This window comes from Heloderma suspectum, chromosome 2 (assembly GCF_057233095.1).
Source record: "Heloderma suspectum isolate Gila_16-S chromosome 2, 16-S_ref, whole genome shotgun sequence".
Taxonomy (NCBI): Eukaryota; Metazoa; Chordata; class Lepidosauria; order Squamata; family Helodermatidae; genus Heloderma; species Heloderma suspectum.
Window position 1 is genome coordinate 258,841,191 of NC_139459.1, and position 20,753 is coordinate 258,861,943.

General features: G+C 43.3%; 1 protein-coding gene across 7 annotated transcripts in view; it reads left to right on the forward strand.

Moving 5' to 3' along the window:
- Nucleotides 1-20,753, forward strand: part of TCF7 (transcription factor 7) — a 164,627-nt gene that overhangs the window by 115,376 nt on the left and 28,498 nt on the right. For 6 of the 7 annotated variants that reach the window (XM_084838905.1, XM_084838907.1, XM_084838904.1 and 3 more), the window contains exons 5-7: nt 1,030-1,120; nt 16,857-16,943; nt 19,823-19,933. In XM_084838905.1, coding sequence (XP_084695031.1) covers nt 1,030-1,120; nt 16,857-16,943; nt 19,823-19,933 — 289 coding nt within the window. The remainder of the gene's footprint in view (nt 1-1,029; nt 1,121-16,856; nt 16,944-19,822; nt 19,934-20,753) is intronic. The other variant, XM_084838908.1, reaches the window with a different exon arrangement.

Genomic DNA, 20,753 nt, shown 5'->3' on the forward strand with positions numbered 1-20,753 from the left:
ATGATGAATGTAAGTTATTTTAAACTAAACAGTGTAGTGATGGAAGGTATTGGAAAGCCGTTCAGTTTTGAGTCAGGAACATCCATACCCAAAACACCTCTAAGATGTTAGTACCATTGAGGTTCCTGTGCACTAAGCATAAACAGCAGCAACTGAACACTTTTCCTAAATACGGAAGGATGTGGAAGAATTAAGCCAGACTAACACAGGTAGTTTATCTTAGAAAACTGGGGCACACTGAGGAGAGGGGTGGATTGGGAAACAGAAATAGGTAAATTCCTTTCTCTCCATTCACACTCACGCATCTTCATATGATCATCCAATCTGACCTGGGGCAAATTAACCTCCCAACCCCATGTATGAAAATCAGTTGCTTAATTTAATGGTATTTCTTCGTACAATCATCATCTTCGTCATCTATATAATATGCTCAAAGCACTTCACATACATTATCTCTGTAGTCCTTACGATGTTTTTATGAAAAAGACCAGTGTTATTATCCTTATATTGCAGATAGGGGGCTGAAGCTAAGAAGGCTGGCCCAAAGCCATCTAATGAGTTTGTGGCAGAGGTGAGATTTGAACCAGGGACTTCCCAACACACATTCTTAGCTAATATACTACAGCAACTATATATTTTCTCTTCTCCGGATACTTTTGTCCCACACACTTCCTGTACTTGCCACCCCTTCAGTGCCCTATCCTGACTGACGATGCTGTAGCATCTTTATCTTCTCTGTACTCCGGATACTTTTATCCCACTCACTTCCTGTACTCCTCACCCCTACTGATGCCGTACCATGACTGTCTGCCTGCAGTCTTCTTTGAAGAGAATATTCACAGATAGGAAAGCCTGAGAAGATTTATTTGGGTCATAAACAGAGGGGAGGGGGAGAAAGTGGGTGAACTGATACTGCTTATTGAATGCTAACAGCTGCTGGACCTTTTGAAAGGTGTCATTTTATCCATGTTAATACATCTTAAAAGAAAGCTAGGAATTGCTTGGCCTAATGTTTTGAATCTCGCTCAGGTGTGCACCGTCCTTCTCAAACATCGGATATTTCTGGGTTCTATTCCCTCCCTCCTAGTGGAGTTGGACAGATAACACCTTCTATGGGATGGTAAGTATTCAAGGCCTATAACTGAGGAAAGTGGAAAAGCTAGTGGACTTGTCTAAATTGGGTTAACTGAGCAACACCCACCTCCCTCCACAAATTTGAAACTGTACATGTATTCATTTTAGATACTATGATGACCTCTCTACACTGGTCTAGGTGGGGAAAAATTCCACTGTTGAGTGAGATATTGGTTCTCTCTCCTGCTCTCCTACATTGATCAGGGACTGTTGTGTTGGAACTTGGCATAGAATCACTTATTGAGCCCTATGCTGCCATTCTGAAATGTGAATAATCAGGAAGAACATGGTCAGTCATAGAACTTAAATTCTTCTCGCTGAGGCAAGAGCATGTGTATACCTGAGTCATCTAAGCATCTCTTTATGAAATTCTGTCCCTAAAACATGTGGTTCTGCCTAAGTCTTGCTATACATGCAAGAGAGAAGTTCTAGACAGACAGAAGATACCACTGTTTTTCTACAGAGCATTTTAAAAGATCATTGGCATTTTCTCCACTTTGTGGTTGTATGTGCAGACTAAAGAGATGAATCAAGGCAGTGTATGCACACATTCAGCTATAAGCAGACTTCTTTTTGCTGTGCTTGATCCATACCACCAGCTTATTCTCACCTATGTGATGTGGCAGTTTGCTGTTGTTTGTAGAACTGTGTAATGCCATGTTGATTCTTGGAGCTGATTCATGCTGTCATTTCCAAGCTGGAGGACTCACCAGAATATTACTCTTCCCCTCAATATTTCTAAGGTAAAATCTCCTTGTGAAAGCACCCCTATATGGCAAGATCAAGTCCAGGAAAAGGCTTGCTTTCTAGCATTTTTTGGTTAATGGTGTAGTAACTTGTCATTGTACTTTCAGAACACTTGTTTTACCTCATCAATATTGAAGGGAATGGGATCTTGGTGATCACTTATCCTTCATCTCCCCTGTAACAGTTGTATGAATCAGCTCTTAACTGCAGGAAATGAAAACTCAGCTATATAAATCCAGAACTATCACAAATTATGAAGGGATATGACCACTTAGGCGTGGAAGACTTATGGCTACCTTAAGTTAAATACCATAGGTAAATTAAAAAAAAAATTCCTTTGATGGTAAAAGAAAATAACCCACAAATTGTTTACACTGGAGTACTTTATTGAACACTACTCCAAATTGGTTGGTTGACTGCTTTTCATATGATTAAGAATGGTTAAAATCATATGTGTGTGCGGGCATGTTTGTGTGTTTTCTTACTGCCTGCTGAATGTAGCTGTGAATATGAGTCATAGAATCATAGAATAGTAGGGTTGGAAGGGGCCTACAAGGCCATCGAGTCCAACCCCCTGCTCAATGCAGGAATCCAAGTCAGAGCATCCCTGACAAATGGCTGTCCAGCCTCGTCTTAAAGGCCTCCAGTGTGGGAGAGCCCACCACCTCCCCAGGTAATTGGTTCCATTGCCGTATTGCTCTGACACTCAGGAAGTTTTTCCTGATGTTCAGCCGGAATCTGGCTTCCTGTAACTTGAGCCCATTATTCCGTGTCCTGCACTCTGGGATGATCAAGAAGAGATCCTGGCCTTCTTCTCTGTGACAACCTTTCAAGTACTTGAAGAGTGCTATCATATCTCCCCTCAGTCTTCTCTTCTCAAGGCTAAACATGCCCAGTTCTTTCAGTCTCTCTTCATAGGGCTTTGTTTCCAGTCCCCTGATCATCTTTGTTGCCCTCCTTTGAACCCTCTCCAGCTTGTCTGCATCCTTCTTAAAGTGTGGTGCCCAGAACTGGACACAGTACTCCAGATGAGGCCTAACCAGTGCTGAGTAGAGGGGAACTAGTACTTCCCGGGATTTGGAAGCGATGCTTCTATGAATGCAGCCCAAAATAGCATTTGCCTTTTTTGCAGCCACATCACATTGTTGGCTCATATTCAGCTTGTGATCGACGACAATTCCAAGATCCTTCTCGCTCGTAGTGTGGTTGAGCCACGTATCCCCCATCTTGTAACTGTGCATTTGGTTTCTTTTTCCTAGGTGCAGAACTTGGCATTTGTCCCTATTAAATGCCATTCTGTTGTTTTCTGCCCAGCACTCCAGTCTATCCAGATCACTTTGAATTTTGTTTCTGTCTTCCAAAGTATTAGCTATCCCTCCCAATTTTGTGTCATCTGCAAATTTGATCAGCATTCCCTGCACCTCCTCCTCCAAGTCATTAATAAAAATGTTGAAGAGCACTGGGCCCAGGACTGAGCCCTGCGGTACCCCACTCGTTACCTCTCCCCAGCTTGAGAAGGTCCCATTGATAAGCACTCTTTGAGTCTGATTCTGTAGCCAACTGTGGATCTACATGATCGTTGTTTCATCTAGCCCACTTCGAGCAAGTTTGCTCATCAGGATATCATGGGGCACTTTGTCGAAAGCTTTGCTGAAGTCGAGGTATATGATGTCTACAGCATTCCCACGGTCTACAAGGGAGGTGACTTGATCAAAAAATGAGATCAGATTTGTCTGGCAGGACTTGTTTTTGACAAATCCATGTTGGCTTCGAGTAATCACGGCATTGTTGTCAAGGTGCTTCCAGATGGATTGCTTTATGATCTGCTCCAGAATTTTCCCAGGGATTGATGTCAGACTGACTGGTCTGTAGTTCCCAGGTTCCTCCTTTTTACCCTTTTTGAAGATAGGGACAACGTTAGCCCTCCTCCAGTCATCTGGCACTTCCCCGGTCCTCCATGATTTCTCAAAGAGAATAGACAGCGGTTCTGAGAGTTCTTCTGCCAGTTCCTTTATTACTCTAGGATGCAGTTCATCTGGCCCTGGAGATTTGAACTCATTCAAAGTAATGAGGTGTTCCTTGACCATATGCCTGTCGATCTCAAGCTGCAATCCTGCCCCTTCAGCCTGTACTTCGCCTTTGCCAGGGGGGTCATAGACCCTCTTTTGGGAGAAGACTGAGCCAAAGTAGGAATTGAGCACTTCTGCCTTTTCTTTGTCATCTGTTATCATTTTGCCATCCTTATTTAATAGCTGAACAACCATTTCTTTCCTCTGCCTTTTACTATGCACGTAGCTGAAGAAAGCCTTTTTGTTGTTTTTAGCATCCCTCGCTAACCTCACCTCGTTCTCCGCTTTAGCCTTCCTGACGCCATCCCTGCAATTCTGTGCTACCTGCCTGTACTCTTCCTTTGTTACTTGGCCTTCTTTCCACTTCTTATATGTGTCCTTTTTTGTTTTCAGGTCATCCCTAAGCTTTTTGTGAAGCCACATTGGCTTCTTCTGTTGTCTTCCACCTTTTCTTCTTGTTGGAATTGTTTGTGATTGTGCCTTGAGAATTTCCTTTTTTAAAAGTTCCCACCCATCTTGGACTCCTTTTCTCGCTAGCATTGTTTGCCATGGGACCTTACTGATCATTGTTCTGAGTTTATTAAAATCAGCTTTCCTAAAATCCAGGGTACGCGTTTGAGTACACTCGGCTTTTGCTTCCCTTAGAACCAAGAACTCAAGTACAACATGGTCGCTTTCCCCCAGAGTTCCTGTAACTGCTACTTTATCCACTAAGTCATCTCTGTTGGTTAGGATCAAGTCAAGGATAGCCGATCCTCTAGTTCCTTCCTCTACTTTCTGTAGGAGGAAGTTATCCGCCACACAAGTCAGGAATTTCCTGGAGGGGCCATGTTTTGCAGAATTTGTCTCCCAACAAATATCGGGGAAATTGAAGTCCCCCATTACTACTACATCATGCTTCCTTAAAACATTGGCTATTTGCTTTTCAAAAGTTTCATCCTTGGCTTCTCCTTGATTGGGTGGCCGGTAGTAGACTCCGACCACCAGGTTCCTTTTCTTCTTTGCTCCATTTATTTCAACCCAGATGCTCTCGATGGGGCTACCAAGCTCCTCCTCCTGTATTTCTGTGCAGAGATATGTATTTTTCACATACAGTGCAACCCCGCCTCCCTTTCTGTTCCTCCTGTTCTTTTTGAACAAGTTATATCCTTCAACTGCTGTATTCCAGTCATGAGAGTCATCCCACCAAGTCTCAGTTATACCTATCAAGTCATAATTTCCCTCCTGTATTAAGAGTTCAAGTTCATTCTGTTTGTTTCCCATACTCTGGGCATTAGTATATAGACATCGAAGACCATGTGCTTCATAGTCTGGCTTTCTTCCTACATGTGTCTGAAGACTATTATTGGGCGCTATCAGCGCTGTTCTCTCCATTGCAGTGCATGCGCCTACGTCCATTGTTACCCCCAACATTACATCTCCCTTCCCCGTAGGATTCAGTTTAAAGCCCTCCTGATGAAGTTCTTCATGCTGTGGCCAAACACATTCTTCCCAGCCTTTGTGAGGTGCAACCCATCCCTAGCCAACAGCCCATCTTCCAGGAAGTATAGCCCGTGGTCCCAGAATCCAAATCTCTCTCGTCGGCACCACCTTCGTAGCCAGTCATTCACCCGGAGTATTTTTCGTTCCCTTTCTATCCCTCTTCTAACTACTGGAAGTATGGATGAGAAAACTATCTGGGCCCCAAAGTTCTTGAGTTTCCTTCCCAAAGCTTCAAAGTCTGACGTGATCTCTTCGTAGCTCCGCTTGGCGGTATCATTTGTTCCCACATGGATGAGAAGAAAGGGATACCTGTCAGTGGGCTTTATGAGTGCAGGCAACCTTTCAGTCACGTCTCTAATCTGTCCTCCCGGGAGACAACATACCTGGCGAGTCCACGGGTCTTCGCGACATACTTGGGTCTCGATCCCACACAGCAAGGAGTCTCCCACTACTACCACTCTTCTCTTCTTCTTCTTGTAGGCCTGGGTTTCATCGCCTCTGTTTGACTGACCTTTAGCCTCTTGCTCACTCTCATGCAGGTTCCCCTGTGATTCTTCCTCTGCAGGCTGTCCTCCAGTCTCATCTGCAAGTACCTGGAATCGGTTCCACAGCTCCACCGCTTCCACTGGTGCAGAGTGGCGTCTAGTTCTTCTTCTCCTAACTGTCACCGTTTTCCAAGGAGTATCCTCTACTCCATTTTTCTTCTCCTCAGCATTTCCCACTTCTGCCTCATCTTGCTGTTGCTCTTCAAGCTTCTGGTCTGCCCTTTGCTGCTGTAGTTCCCCCATTCTGTCCAAGAACTCTTTGTGTTCTCTTATTCCCCGGAGGGTTGACAGTCGCCGCTCCAGCCCACTTACTTTTTCCTCCAGCAGCGTGATCAACTTGCACTTGTTGCAGGTGTAGGCCATGTTGTTCTCAGGCAAGAAAACAAACATTGCACACACCTTGCAGGTCACCACCACTGGAGAGTCTTGTCCTTCCATAGCCCCTTTTCCCTTTTTGTGTCTAGCTTTGTGATTGTTCTAGACTAGCCTGTGCCTGCTCCTCTACTCAGTAGAGGTTAAAAGCAGAGTCCCACTGGTGTGGAAGTGTGTGTTACAAGACAAATAAATGGGAAAAAGTTAGTTAAAAAAAAATGTTAGGGGCCTCCCCCTTGACCTCCCCTGCCGAACTCCCCTGGCCAACTCCTGTTTGCTCCCCCTGTCCGCTCGCTCTGTTCGCTCGCTCTCTGGGAGCTTGCCTGCTTCTGTAGTCCCTGGACCAGCTGGAGCAGCTTGCTCTGCTCTGCTCTGCTCAGCTGGTCAGTCTTTGCAGGTCTTAAAACTGGCCTGCACATCTTGCGTCTCACCAAGCCAATCTGCAGCCCACTGGTCATATTTTTTGGCCTGCCAGATACTTGACCACTCTCTTGTTTTTGCAGTCTGAGGCAAGGAGAAAGAGCAGGAAATGTGTATAGAGTCCGTGATGGGCTGCCGTATGTGGCCAGTGAGCTGTGTCCCACTTCTCAAGCCGCAAGTTGTGCAAGCACATCTTAAAACAATGCACTTAAGATCAGAGAGTAATGACCCCTCATATCAACTGATTGTAGTGTGCAAGTAGGAATTTCTTTCATAACTGGCAAAACTATGACTCAGGGTGCTTCCAAATGATGCTTTTATTGTACAGTCGCACTGCCTCACTCACAGAATTTTACAGGGGGTTCACACATGGTTGTCTTCCATTTATAGCCCTCCTGTGCTTCTTCCCTCTTTTTTTCTTACCAAAAAAAAAAAAAAAAACCTCTGTTAAGGAAGAAAAGATAGAATAGCTGCACAGTGCCTTTTGATTGTTAGCACTAGGGGCCCTCTGTCTGGGAGCAACCACAGACTTATTAAGTGCGTCTCCTAAGGGCGATGCCATAGAACACACCACAAAGCAAAGCAGTGAGATACCAAAGGACATTGCATATCTCACCAAAGGATGATTACCAAAAGATGTTACATATATTTATTCACAAAGAAGAGGTGCCTGAGGTTTCAGGTTTTATGGCTGGTAAGATTGTTTAGATTTTTTTTTTCTCTCTTTAAAAAAAAAGTGTGCCTGTCCTAGATTTGCTACGTTTTGTATGATTATGAACTACTCATACCATGGAAGATAGTCATTTAGAAAAGAGAGGAGGCACTGCGGCTAGAAATAGCTGGGGAAATATAGGTAGTTGCCAAATGCAAATAAGGGGCGGTGGGGGAGCAATCTGTTTTCAGACACTTTTGATTTGTTGCTTGATTAGGCAATAATGAAAGAGATAAAATCAAATACCAAACCAAATGGAAGTCTTAGAGCAGCCTTCCCCAACCTGGTGTCCTCTTGGACTACAACTCTCACTATCACCAGCCAGCATGCCCATTGGCTGGCAGAGGGATGGTGGGAGTTGTAGTCCAACACCTTTGGAAGGTACCAGTTTGGGGGAGGCTGCCTTAGATCATGGATCAGAGGATAGACACCTCCCAATAGCCAACACAGTATTTCTCCATTTTTAATTCCGTGGTTGTTGCCCTCAGACAATTGCACCTAGGTGAGCCCCATTTTTATTTCAGCAAGGCTAGGACCAGGATCAGGATGCAAGCCTGACTAGACCCATGGAAATCAGAGATAAGACCCATTAAAATCATTAGGATTTAAGTTAGTCATCACTAACTCAAATGACACTGATTTTAATAGGTCTGCTGTAAGTATGACTAAATCTCAATCTAACCCTAAGTGTTTATAAAATGACTTCCAATCTGTTAAACAGAGGCTGAAGCTACAGACTGCATTAAATGGATGTCTTCGTTTTCATCTTTCTTGCTTGCTTTAAAAAATAGTAGACAGGGCCTGATAAGACTTGGGATCGTAGCACATAGGAAGGGGGGTTAACCCTTTCCCCCTGTTGCAGCCCCAACAAAAATCAATGCTGACCCCTCCCCATCTGCTGCTTGAGTCAAGAGGAAAGCTGCTATTGGCAGCAAGATCAGCATTCCTCTCTGGGCAAATAGCACCTTCAGAGGGCTGGTTTTTTTTCAGGCCTGTGGCATAAGCAGCAAGGGCTATCCCTCCCTCCTCTACGAGATACAGTCCCTATCCTGATTGGGCCCCCTAGGGATGTTGGGTTTAAAAGAAAAGAGAGACAGAAATGAAGACATACTATATAGACTGACCCCTTAGATTGACACCTATTTAGCACAATCTATCATAACAGATGCACAGAGATGGCAGAGGTATATGTGCCCTGTGAACAGAGATGGACAGATTAAGTATAATAATAACAACTGGTCTCCAAGAGAGAATTAATAGGCAAGCCAGCCTCTGACCGAATTACATTATAATATAGACATAGACATAGAAGCAAATAATAACTAAAATGTCTGTTGGCTGTGCTTAACTAGATTCCTTAGAAACACTTACATAAGATGTCCCTATTGCACATTCTAGTCAGAGCAATTTCACACTTTCTGTAGTCATAGAATCATAGAATAGTAGGGTTGGAAGGGGCCTACAAGGCCATCAAGTCCAACCCCCAATAGTCATTGTGTTGGCTAGTGTTACACCACCAGAGTTAAAGCTGTGTTTCTCACAGCAGACCAGTAAAATGAGAAGCAACTGCATCCTTAAATGCACATTGGGAAGCTCTGATTCGGCTGTGACTCTGTGCTGCTTAATCCTTCTGACATTCCTATGCAAAAGGAAGTTCCTATCAACAATTCAGATACTTGTAAGAATCTTCAGGAAACCCATACGGAGATCATAAGATAATGTGATGATAGCACATTCAGGGCATGCTGGAACACCGTACTTGGCCATAACTTTCCAGCGCATCAACATGCAGTGAAAACCCTACAGGTATAATGATTGCACAGTGCGATCTGCATGTGGGTTTGCTTCAAATTCTTGTACATAAGTGCATTTTAACATAAGAACATAAGAAATGCTGTGCTGGATCAGACCAAGGCTCCACCTAGTGCAGCATTCTGTTCACACGGTGGCCCGCCAGCTGTCCGAGTGGCAAGGCCACAAGAAGGGCATGAGTGCAATAGAACCCTCCTGCCCGTGTTCCCCAGCAACAAGTATACAGAGGCTCACTGCCTCTGATACTGGAGGTAATATATAGCCATCATGGCTAGTAGCCATTGATAGCCTAATCCTCCATGAGATTTCTAATCTTAACTCTACAAAGATGCATGCAAGTGGATCTCTGGCTTGCAGTTAAACCTTTGTTCCATTGTTCTCAGGAGGATTTCCCCCTATCTGGGTTGCCTGCATTTGTGTTGAAAAGCATTCCCCAGCCTATATTCAATAGTCTGCCTTTCATACACACTAGGGTTGTCCACAAGCAAATATAACTGATGCCCTCAAATAATAAACCCAAAGAGATTTTTTTTTTTTTTGTCTCACCGTGTCCTGCTTTGCAGAAGTTTGGCAGCTTTAACAGCATCGAAATTAATTATGTAGGAGGAGGACTTCAGAGCCCCCATCTGCCAATAACAAGCACTGTGGTATGTGACTAGCTCTTAAGGTTCACTGTTCTGGAATGAGGCTGACTTCAAACACAAAGCAATCTTAATACAGGAAGCAGCTTTTCCTCGGCAAGAAAGAGTTCAGCAGGAAAGGCCTCTGGATCGGCCAAGTATTTTGGAGAAGAGGCACTCCAATGAGTCTCCCTTTAATTAGGTGGAATGACAGTTGAGAAATATATAAAAAATGACTTCCAGTCCAGTCCAGTGAGCTTGATCACTGAAGCTTAGCAACAAACACACCTTCCCCGAAAAGCCTTGTAAATAGTGTCATTTGCACAATAGGAACTAGGCAACAGCTTAGGTGGTGTCTCATCCTTTTTCCCCCTTTTCTTTTCTTCCTGTAACTATGTCGGGTTTAAAAAAAAATCTGCCTTCGTGGGGTAATAAAATACTCTCTCTCTCTCTCTCTCACACACACACACACACACACACACACACAGTTTCATTCTGAATACTAGGCAATCGGGGATTGATTTTGCAATTGATTTAATTTTCATGCCAGATTCATTTTGGTGAAAAACTTGATTACTATGAGCCTCTTTTTTATTATTGGGGTATCTTGGCCTATGGAGTAATGAATGTCACTTTGGGATTAGTTTTGACTGTTTTCTCACCCCTCAGGCCTGAATACTAAATTTCTAAGCCTGTCTAGGTTTCTTGATAAATTGTAGCACTTGGCATGTGTATATGCACTCAAGTTCTCAGCAATGTTGTCTGTCTTGCAGGCAATAATCATGCTTTCCTAGTGTTTTAGGGGGGTCAAAATGTTTCCAATACAATATTTCAGTCATCCTTACAACAACCCCGTAAGGTAGGCCTAATTACTATATTCCATATCAGCCTTTCCCAACCCAGCACCCTGCAGATGTGTTGGACTGCAATTCCCATAACCCACCAGCCAGATTATGGGAGTTGTAGTCCAACAAATCTAGAGGGTGCCAGATTGGGGCTGTTCTTCCTCATGGTCTCTGTACATCACACATATGGGCCCTGCACCTGGAGGGTCATATGCCCATGAGGGCAATCGCAGTAGTCGCAAAAATAAACAAAACAAAAAAGATAATATTATTAACAAGAGTGAAGAAAAACCGTAGAAGAAAAAGATAGAATAAAACCTCAGCAATCGTGGAAAAGAAAACCACTTTCAGATGTCTGTAAGAAAGAGAAGTCTCCCTAATGAGGTGCAGGCAATGGCAGCTGAAAGAGAATTGAGGGAATAAGCAGGAACCCTCTAGGGACATGCACATTGGGATGGTGGGGGAAGGGTTCCCACCATAATTCCTCAGCTATAGAAGTTTCCCAAATTGAGTGATCTGTCCATATGTATGAATGGACAGATCACCACTCGAAGAACTACATTACAGGTAGCAACCTGTCTTTCTAGATGAAAATCTGGGATTAAAAGAACAGGGTTGCCTAAGGTCTCCCAGTGAGTTCATGGCTGAGGTATGATTTGACCCAGTGCTTTTCTGACTCAGAACTCATGGTCTTAACCACTGCACTACACCCATGTAATAAGTCTATTAATGTTGATGCAGAAACAGTGGAGGTGGGGAGTCGCTCAAGGAGGAGGTACCAAGGAATGTGGGAGCACTACAGCTGGTCTTCCATCCGTGCCACTCACAGCTGCTCTTGCTCATCTGCAGTCTGCCATCTTGCCTATCAGCAATCAGCATGGGGACATAATGGTCATATAGTGCTCATATAATTTCTGCATATCCACATATCTGACACCTATAAGAATGTAAGATGTGTCATGCTAGATCAGATCAAGGGTCCATCTACTCCTGCCTCCTGTTTCCCACTCTGGCCAGTCAGATTTCTTTCAGAAACTTCCAAGCAGGGCACAAAAGCCATAGACTTCTGCTCTTTTTGTCCCCCACCATCTCGTATTCAGAGATATACTGCCCCTGGCCTGGATTGGGATGTTCAGCTTATTACCAGGGCTAATTGCCACTGATAGACTTGTCCTCTGTTTAATTTGTCTAACCCATAGCCTTCTTGTAGATTTTAAAGCTATCTAAACCATCTAAATTATATAAGAAGAGATGCATAATGTGCATGCCACAGGTGGGCTGCTCCCAGCATTGTCTGGGGCCTGCCCCCACTGCCCCCCAAGTCAGTATCTGCTGCCACTAACAAAAAAAATAGAGGGGGGTAGAGGAAATGCTCTAGGAACAGGTTCTGTGGTTCCTGGCATAGAAGCCTCATTCCTAGAGCATCCTTAAAAGCCATACTTGAAGCTTCCTGCCTACTTCCTAAGATGCTCTTGGGATACTTGAGGAATGAGGTTTCTATGACAGGAACCATACAGCCTGTTCCTAGATATTTTTTTCTTTTTTCATCAGTAGTGGAGGGAAGGGAAGGGTTAAAGCTATGAGCGAGTAGATGTGTGAGTGAGTGAGTGAGTGAGTGAGTGAGTGGAAGTGACTGTGAGTGAGTGAGTGAGCGAGCGAGCGAGCGAGCGAATGAATGAATGAATGAATGAGGGGAGAAGTGAGTGGATATGGATGTGAGCCGGGATAGCAAGCAAATGAATGAATGAGGGGAGAAGTGAGTGGATATGGATGTGAGCCGGGATAGTTTGTGCGTGAGGAAGGCATAGGGGGACCCCAGCCCCTGAGATTACCCACAAGCGAATGCAGTACAAGTTGCCCACCCTGATTTAAACTGAAGTTTTAAAAATATTAGAATGTATACAAGACAAGCACCGTGTGAGTGAGTGCGTGAATTGCATGTGAACGAGCATGTGTGTATGTGCACAGGTGCATCCCCCTGACACTTGATGTAGCCCTCAGGGCCGAAACGTTTATGCACCCCTGATTCCATCAGTGTATTGTGTGAAAAATAACTTTGTATCCATTCTGACTCTGCTGTTGATCAATTTCATTGGATGAGCCTGAGCTCTAATAATATGAGAGTGGAAGAAAAAATCCCTGTGCACCTTCCCTGAGACTCATATTGTATACATGTCTTATGATAGGCTTCTCTTGTTATATTTGTTTCTAAACTAAAAACCCCAAATAAAACACTTTAGCCATTTAGCCATATAGTTTTTAGTGCTATGATCTACAGTATTCCAAATGTGGCTGCACCATAAATTTATATTTTACAAATGCATTATATTATTGTCCATTTTCTTTTCAATCATTTCTTGAAAAATCGTACAATTGAGTTTTCCCTTTTCATTGTCACTGCCCACTGAGTTAGCATTTTTAGTGGTTGTCCATTGCAGCCCCAAGATTTCTTTTCAGTTCAAACTCCATCAATATATAGGTGTGGATTTTTTGCCCCAGTGTACATCATTTTAGAGTTGGTTACGTTGAACCTCATTTTCAGTTAATGTTGCCCACTCTCTCATTTTGGAGAGATCCTTTTGGAGCTCTTTGCAGTCTGCTTTGGTTTTCCCAATCCTGAAGCATCTGATGTCAACCCCACCTCTGCTTCTAGACCATTGTGAGTAAGTTTAAACAGCTCTAGTTAAACACCCTCTTAATATACATCCTTAAGGACCTCAATTGCTTACTTTCTTCCATTGTTACAACTGTCAATTTCTTCTTGTCCTGTTTCCTGTTCTTTAATTTGTTACTAATCTTGTTCCATGACTACCAAGTTTAATCAAGAGCCTTTGGTGAGGGACTTGGTCAAAAGATCTTTGGAAACCCAACCATATAATGTTGACCAGATCACCCCATCTGCAAATTTGTTGACACTTTCAAATAATTCTCAAGGTAGCCAAGGATTTTCCTTTGCAGAATCCATGCCAGTTCTTCATAACCAAAGCTTGTTCTTTGATATGTTTAAGAATTTTAGCTTCCGTCATGCTTTCCATCAAATTATCTCTTCTCATTCCTTCTTTGCTTGCCTTATCAACTTACATTTGTTTTGCAGAGCTTGTGCTCTTTTAAAATTTTCTTCATGTTGGCAAGACTTCTACATTTTAAAGGAAGCCTTCTTCAGTTTTATAGCTTCATTGGCTCTGGAATGTAACCACACTGGCATCATCTGTACCCTCCCTAACCTGGGATATACATTTTATTTGAATTTCTTTAACAGTGGTTTTAATTATTTCTGTGTTTTCCTCCCGTTGCAAATAAAAGGGGGCAAGGGAGAGACTCCAGGACTGCAACAAGGGCAAAGGCACCCTTCCCCTATGTCACAGTCCTGGAGTGGCTTTCTCCTCCACACACCAGCTTTAAAAATCAGCTATGCAAGGGCAAACAATGTTACAAAGGAGGATCTAGTTTGGCTGTCACACTAGACTTTGAGTACTGCTTTGTATTAAATAAGGCATCACCACTCCTCTAGTCAACTCCATTACTAATTGTTCCAAGGCGCAATCATTTGTTGGATCTAGACATTTTGTCCCTTTGTCTTGACCTGAATTTACAGTTGCCCAGTAATTGTGACGGTAGTTGAAGTCATCTATTAGCATAATACTTTTCCTCCTTTTGACTACCTCCCTGATTTTTCTCCAAAGTGCCCTTGTTTTCATTATATCTCAGACATAGCAAATAAAGAAAGGCATACAGGGACACGTATGTAGAGTTTATCTTCCCAGCCAAGCAGCCCTAAAATCACATTGGGCTGTTATTCAGGATTAAGGCCAATTGATTGGTATCTTCTACAGCTGGAGCCTTGATTCTTAGCAGGACAGGTACCACATGCTCCCGAAGCATCATCGTCATCACCATGAGCTGCGCAGTGCAAGTTTCATAGACTGTGTTTTGGACCTAGGGCATGTTAGACTAAGACTAAGTGGGTAGCCAAAAAGCCTCCTTGGTTCCTGTGACTGCCATCTCCATAGAGGAGGGAGACAAAGCAACCTGCCACAGGAGCTGCTGCAGTGCTGGTCAGTTCCAGGATCCCTCAAGGTCAACCAGCCTTGCAGTGGGATGACCACTGAGTATTACTCAGGACTTGGCCATCTGACCATCTGAGGGAGGGGCTGTAGTTGAGGGAGGGGTGTAGCTCAGTGGCAGAGCCCCTGCTTTGCATGCAGAAGGTCCCAGGTTCGATCCCTGGCATCTCCAGGTAGGGCTAGGCATAAAATCCTGCCTGAAACCCTTGGAGAGTCACTGCCAGTCAGTGTCAACAATACTGGGCTAGATGGATCAATTGTCTGACTCAGTATAAAGCAGACTCCTATGACCAGCCATTGGAATAACCACTCATCTCTACTCACTGTGGATTATTACATGACCCTACCTGTAAAGCTAGAAGGAAGGGACAATTAACCTCATCCACTTACATTTTGATACCAGAGGCTTAGATAAATGAGAATATCTTGCACTGTGCTAGAATCATAGAGTTGGAAGGGGCCCTTTAGGTCATTGAGTCCAACCCCATGCTCAGTGCAGGAATCTAGTTTAAGCATCCCTGAGGGATAGCTGTCCAGTCTTTGCTTGAATGCCTCCAGCGACAGAGAGCCCACCACCTACCTAGGCAGTTGGTTCCATTGTCTACTGCTCTGACTGTCAGGAAGTTTTTCCTGATTTTCCACCGAGATCTGTCTTCCTGTAATTTAAGCCTGTTATTTCATGTCCTACAGTCTTGGATGATAGAGAACAGGTTGTGGCCCTCTTCTGTGTGACTACCCTTTAAGTACTTGAAAAGTGCTATCATATCCCCCCTTGGTTTTGTCTTCTCAAGGCTAAACATACTCCATTTCTTCAACCTTCCCTCATAGGACTTAGTTTCTAATCCCTTGGTCTTTTTGTTTTCCTTTTTTGAAGTCATTCCAATTTATCTGATTCCTTCTTAAAGTATGGTGTCCAGAACTGGACACAGTATTCCAGGTGAGGTCTGACCAGCGCAGAGTAGAGTGGAACTATCACTTCCTGTGATTTTGAAACTATATTTCTGTTGATGCAACATAACATCGCACTTGCCTTTTTTGCAGCCACATCACACTGCTGACGCATATTCAGCTTGTGATCGACTACAACTCCAGAATCAGTTGAATTTCGAAGAAATATTCCCAGTCTAATCATCTCATCATTTGCCACTTTAGGTTTCCATGTGATGTAACACCAAGCTATTTTTGTCATCACTGCTGACATAATGCCATCCCACACAAGTCTTTCATAATAACTATAGATATAGATATATTTGTTAATAATTTTTATAATGGCACTGTAGGGATGTGAGTGCTTTTGAATAATATCTTCTTTTTTTGCCATACAATAATGCTCAAGAGATCAGAAATACCTTTTTTGTTTTAAAGTCAGCATGTGCAAAACTAAACAACTTCCATTACTTTACAACCATAATCTAGATGCTAAGGTACATAAGAGAGCAAGTGATGTGACCAGCATCATTCTGACTGACCACCATGAACCAAGACGGTCATGGTGCAGTTACAGCTCAGACAAAACCTTTGGAATTTTATCAAATGGGATTTGAGATTTTACCCTTTAGGTCAATTGGCCAACATCCTAATACAGCAATGGAGATGTGCGCATAGATGATGCAGATGTTCATCTGGATTTGCAGATGTACCTACATTAGGTTGCTCGTTTGTGCCCCAATTCATTGACTGGTTGCTTCTTTTGATGTAGATGGTGGGAGGGTTGCATCAAGGGTCTCTGACTTGTGTGCAGCTCAACCTCAACTGAAAGCCTAGTCCTCCAGCCATGTTTTAGAGGTAACAGCATAATGAACACAGGTAGGGTTTTAAGTGTGGTTAGTGGAATTTTGAAAAAAAATTCAGACCCATCTCTAATTAAAGCTCACATCCTATTTTGGGACAGAAGCCAAGGTATAATAGAAGCTTCTCCTTTCCCCAAAATACAAGTCCATGGCTTTTGCCAGCAATGAGTCCAATTGGGAAAAGGTATGCAGGGAAAGTCACATGGATGTAGATTCTTGATGGACTCTTTCTTCCTGATCCCAGGCAGAGCCAGCCTGTCTGTCCTTTCCAGTCATGTGGATTTAGACAGCCCTATACGTCGGCGCTCTCTGCTGGGGCTACTTTCTCTAGGTAAGTATGAGCTGCCTAAGCCAGGACATAATTGCTCTGCTTCTTCCGCAGTTCATGCTGTACAAGCTTGCAACATCCAGGGAGAGGTTCTCAGGCTTCCGGGTGGCAGCAATTGGGAAAGAATTCTGCTTTTTTAGACAGATGGCTTTTAAAAAAATCGCAAACTTAATGAACTCCCAGAGAGGAGAAACACAATTTTGGCTTTGGTCAACCATAGTAGTGGGGTGGAGAGAGAGAACCCTCACGAAGATGCCATAAAGTCAGTCTTCTTGTGAGCACCACAACTGCAGCCTAAAACCTCCATATGTCTCTTATTTTCGTACAGCTGAAACCGGAAAATAGTTTTTAAGAGAACTAAAAGTGCTTTGATGAGAGGTTTCACATTTCTTTTGTCCCATTTTTGCCTCTGGTTAAACTTTTTCTTCTCTCCAGGTTTTTGAAACAATGCAAAAGCTTGCAAAAGCTTTTGACCAAGGCCATAAGAAAGGATGAGCATACATACCATGAGCAATGATCCCTCTTTCATACTGCTTTCAGCTCTCTAGAAGAACACTCTTGTGTGCTTCCAGAATAAAATGTCCCTTCACAGTACTGAGGACTGCTATAATGGTGATCTTCAACTAACAAGAGTAGAAATCTTGTATTTAAAATTTCTGGTAAATTCAAATGATTCGGTTCTTGTCCTTGCCCACGGGATTGCTTGATCCCACTGTCATCTTCTCTCAGTGCACCGTGCTATATTCAAGTCTGAGGAAGATGCCTTACAATGTTCTCCTTGCTCAATTAATTCCTTGATGGCACCTAGTAGGAGTAGATCAGCTAGCATAAAATCGCTGGCTTGTCCTCTGCGGAAGTGGACAGCAGTTTGCAACAGCTGAGGATTGTAGTGCAAGTTTAAGTGCATCATGGATTGTATCCAGTGGGATAGGCTAACTTAAGGCCATTCTTTTCAATGGGTCTTCTCTTAAGTAGGACTAACATTGGATACTACCCCATGATACAAGCCAAATACCTACAATATTTATATTCTCTAGGCCACTCCTGGAGGACTGCATGCTTCAGTACCTAATGCAAAAAAAAAATAAAATTAAAACTTCAACCTGCCTTCACAGGTGATCACACATTCCTCCTTGGCTTTTTCTCTTCTGCACAACAGAATTTGGCCAGTTAGCATGGACTTATCCCACCAGTCCAAATGCTGGTTGTAAACTGTGAAGAGTTCATTAGAGTGATCTGACCCCAACTTCCTTTTTCCCATTTCTCCTGTCCAACTGGGTTGGTGTTTAATGTAATATATCTATCTAGCTATCTATATGCGCCACTTGTTGCATCTCTGGCTTTGGCTATGTGTTGTCCTAATAAGAGTGCTGAACAAGTCTCTTGATGAAGGTATTGTGGGATTTGGTCTTGGAACAGTAGTAGGAAAAAAACACATCATCATAATTATTGCGGTTGTTATTATTAGTATTATATTATTATTGTTGGTACCTTAATGTTCGGTCTGCCTGAGGCACCAACTCCCATCTAAGCATCTAAATATTTAAGATAAACGATTCTACATACCTCCTTGGTTGCCTGATGGTTTCATGCTTCACCATACCGGCATTCCCACTTCCAGAGGAGAACGAGGCAGGTTTTGCAGACAAGAACGCACACCTCAGCAGATAATGATCAAGTTTCAAGCCATGCCAGTAGATTAAAATCAAGCATCACTTCTTTCTGTGCCAACAAAGCTAATGAACAGTTGGCTGTCTCCCATGGGTAAATCTGCTGTTTCAAACTCAGTCATCAAGCTTGTTAAATTGACAGCATCGTTTCTCAGTGCTGGAAGTATATTTTTTTTCAGAGCAGATGAAGGGTGTATAAATGATTACTCTTCAGGATCTGATTTATGATTGCGATGACAGTGGTGGCTCTGCCCTCTGAGGTCCCATTGTGCTCAGAATCACTCGAGAGAGGGTGAAGGCCATTCTGTTTTTGTTACAGCACTAACAATACAGTGTCAGCATATGAGATCTGACCATCTGACATGGGGTGCTAGCTCAAATTGAAGTTAGCTTGTTCTGCAGTGCCATTGGTATAAAAAAAAATTGTCCAGGCCTAAATCTGAAATGAGTTTAGCCACCCTTAACAATGTCATTAGGGGCATAGGTTACTTGATAAGAGCAATATGCAGAGTCCACCCTCCAACCCCCCAATTTTTAAAGAGCATGTGCCAGAAAGCCAGTACAAAACGTCCCCCGCCCCGTTTGTTTTCATTGGAACTGAAAACTGATGTGCATGCAGAGAATTGTTAAGTACATTAAGCTCTTTAATTTTAATCAAACACCAGATTAAGTCTTGTAGCCTTTATTTAACTAGGGCCACTGGTAAGGAGAAAATCCCAAGTCAGGTTTGTGTTGCCTGACTCAGCATTGCCATAAGCTTCTTGGGTGTTATTAGTTCAGGAGGAATGCTTTGCTTTTAGAATGTCAGAATGACCTAAGATAATGCAAGTGGATGTGAGAGGGTCATTTTGCATGTAATGTATGTTGAATTAAGGATTCACACTTGCTTGTTACAACTATGAAGACGGCGGGGAAAACAACTCCAAGAGTGCCACCTAGTGGGCCAACGCTTGTCTCTCAAATGTTCAAAGAGCAACTCTTTAGGCAGAGCAGATCTGCAAGGGTTGCCATTGGCAAATGTCCCAATATGGTCTCTCTTAATAAAACAACCTTTTCCAGAATGTGGCAGTGCTACAGAATATATCTGAGGAGCCATGTTACAGACTTTTTCTGTTCCATTAGCCTTTAGAAATTCAGCCCCCGTATTTCTGCTGTTGTGTAAATGTAATATGTTTCAAATCCTGACAGTCACAAACATGCTTTATGTTATAGGATCACACACCCCTTGGTGCTTGGCTCTGGAATGCATACAGCAGGAATCCCACACCCGGGGATCACATCTCCCTCTGGGAAACAAGAAATTGATCATTATGACCGAAGCATGTAAGTGGCCAGGGATTGGGATAAAGTAAAGGGTGGGTCAGCGTGCTCCGCTCCCAGTTTATGTCTTCAAAGAGTGGTCACTGCTTCTCATTTGCAAAGCAGAGGTGGGGAGGGGCATTTCCAGCTGGAAAATGGTGGGTAGGAGGTTGGCACTTCACTATTCACCACCTATAATTTCCCACACCCCCAATACCTGTTTTGAGAATTAACATAGGGCCAAACTAAACGCTTCTTAAAGCATGCATAGTGGAGCTATGCATGCTAGATTTCTCTACTCTTCTATAAGAGCATGTGACCTTGATTTGGGCCAGGACTATGGTGCTCTGGGAGAGGAGGATTTATGCTTCCCTCGCAGCATTTTTAATGAAATTTCACCATCCCCTTGGGTGGGTTAAAAAAAGAAAATTGTCTCCATTGGAGTCAATTGAGGCTTTTTTTCTTCTTTTTTTAACCCCGCCCCCGCCGCCGCCGCCAATACACACAGGGCTGTGAGGTGAAATTTCACAAACCCCTCCCCGCAAAAGTGGGTGGGAAGCTTAAATCCTTCTCTCAAGGAGTGCCACGGTCCTGCTCCAAATCATGCCTGCATGCACTTAGAGAGAAGGGAAAGGTTTAACGAATGCTTAGTTTGGCCCAGGGACCATCTACATTGGTGCAAATTAGAGCAGTCGATGGGATGGGTTCTTGCCTCGACATTTAATAAATCACAAGTGAGGTGTGCCTGTGCTGAATCAGATCAAGGGAGGGTCCACATTGTGTTCTCTAACAGTAGCCATTGGAGGTGGCCATTATTGGAGACTGTATTCCACAGTTTAAGTTT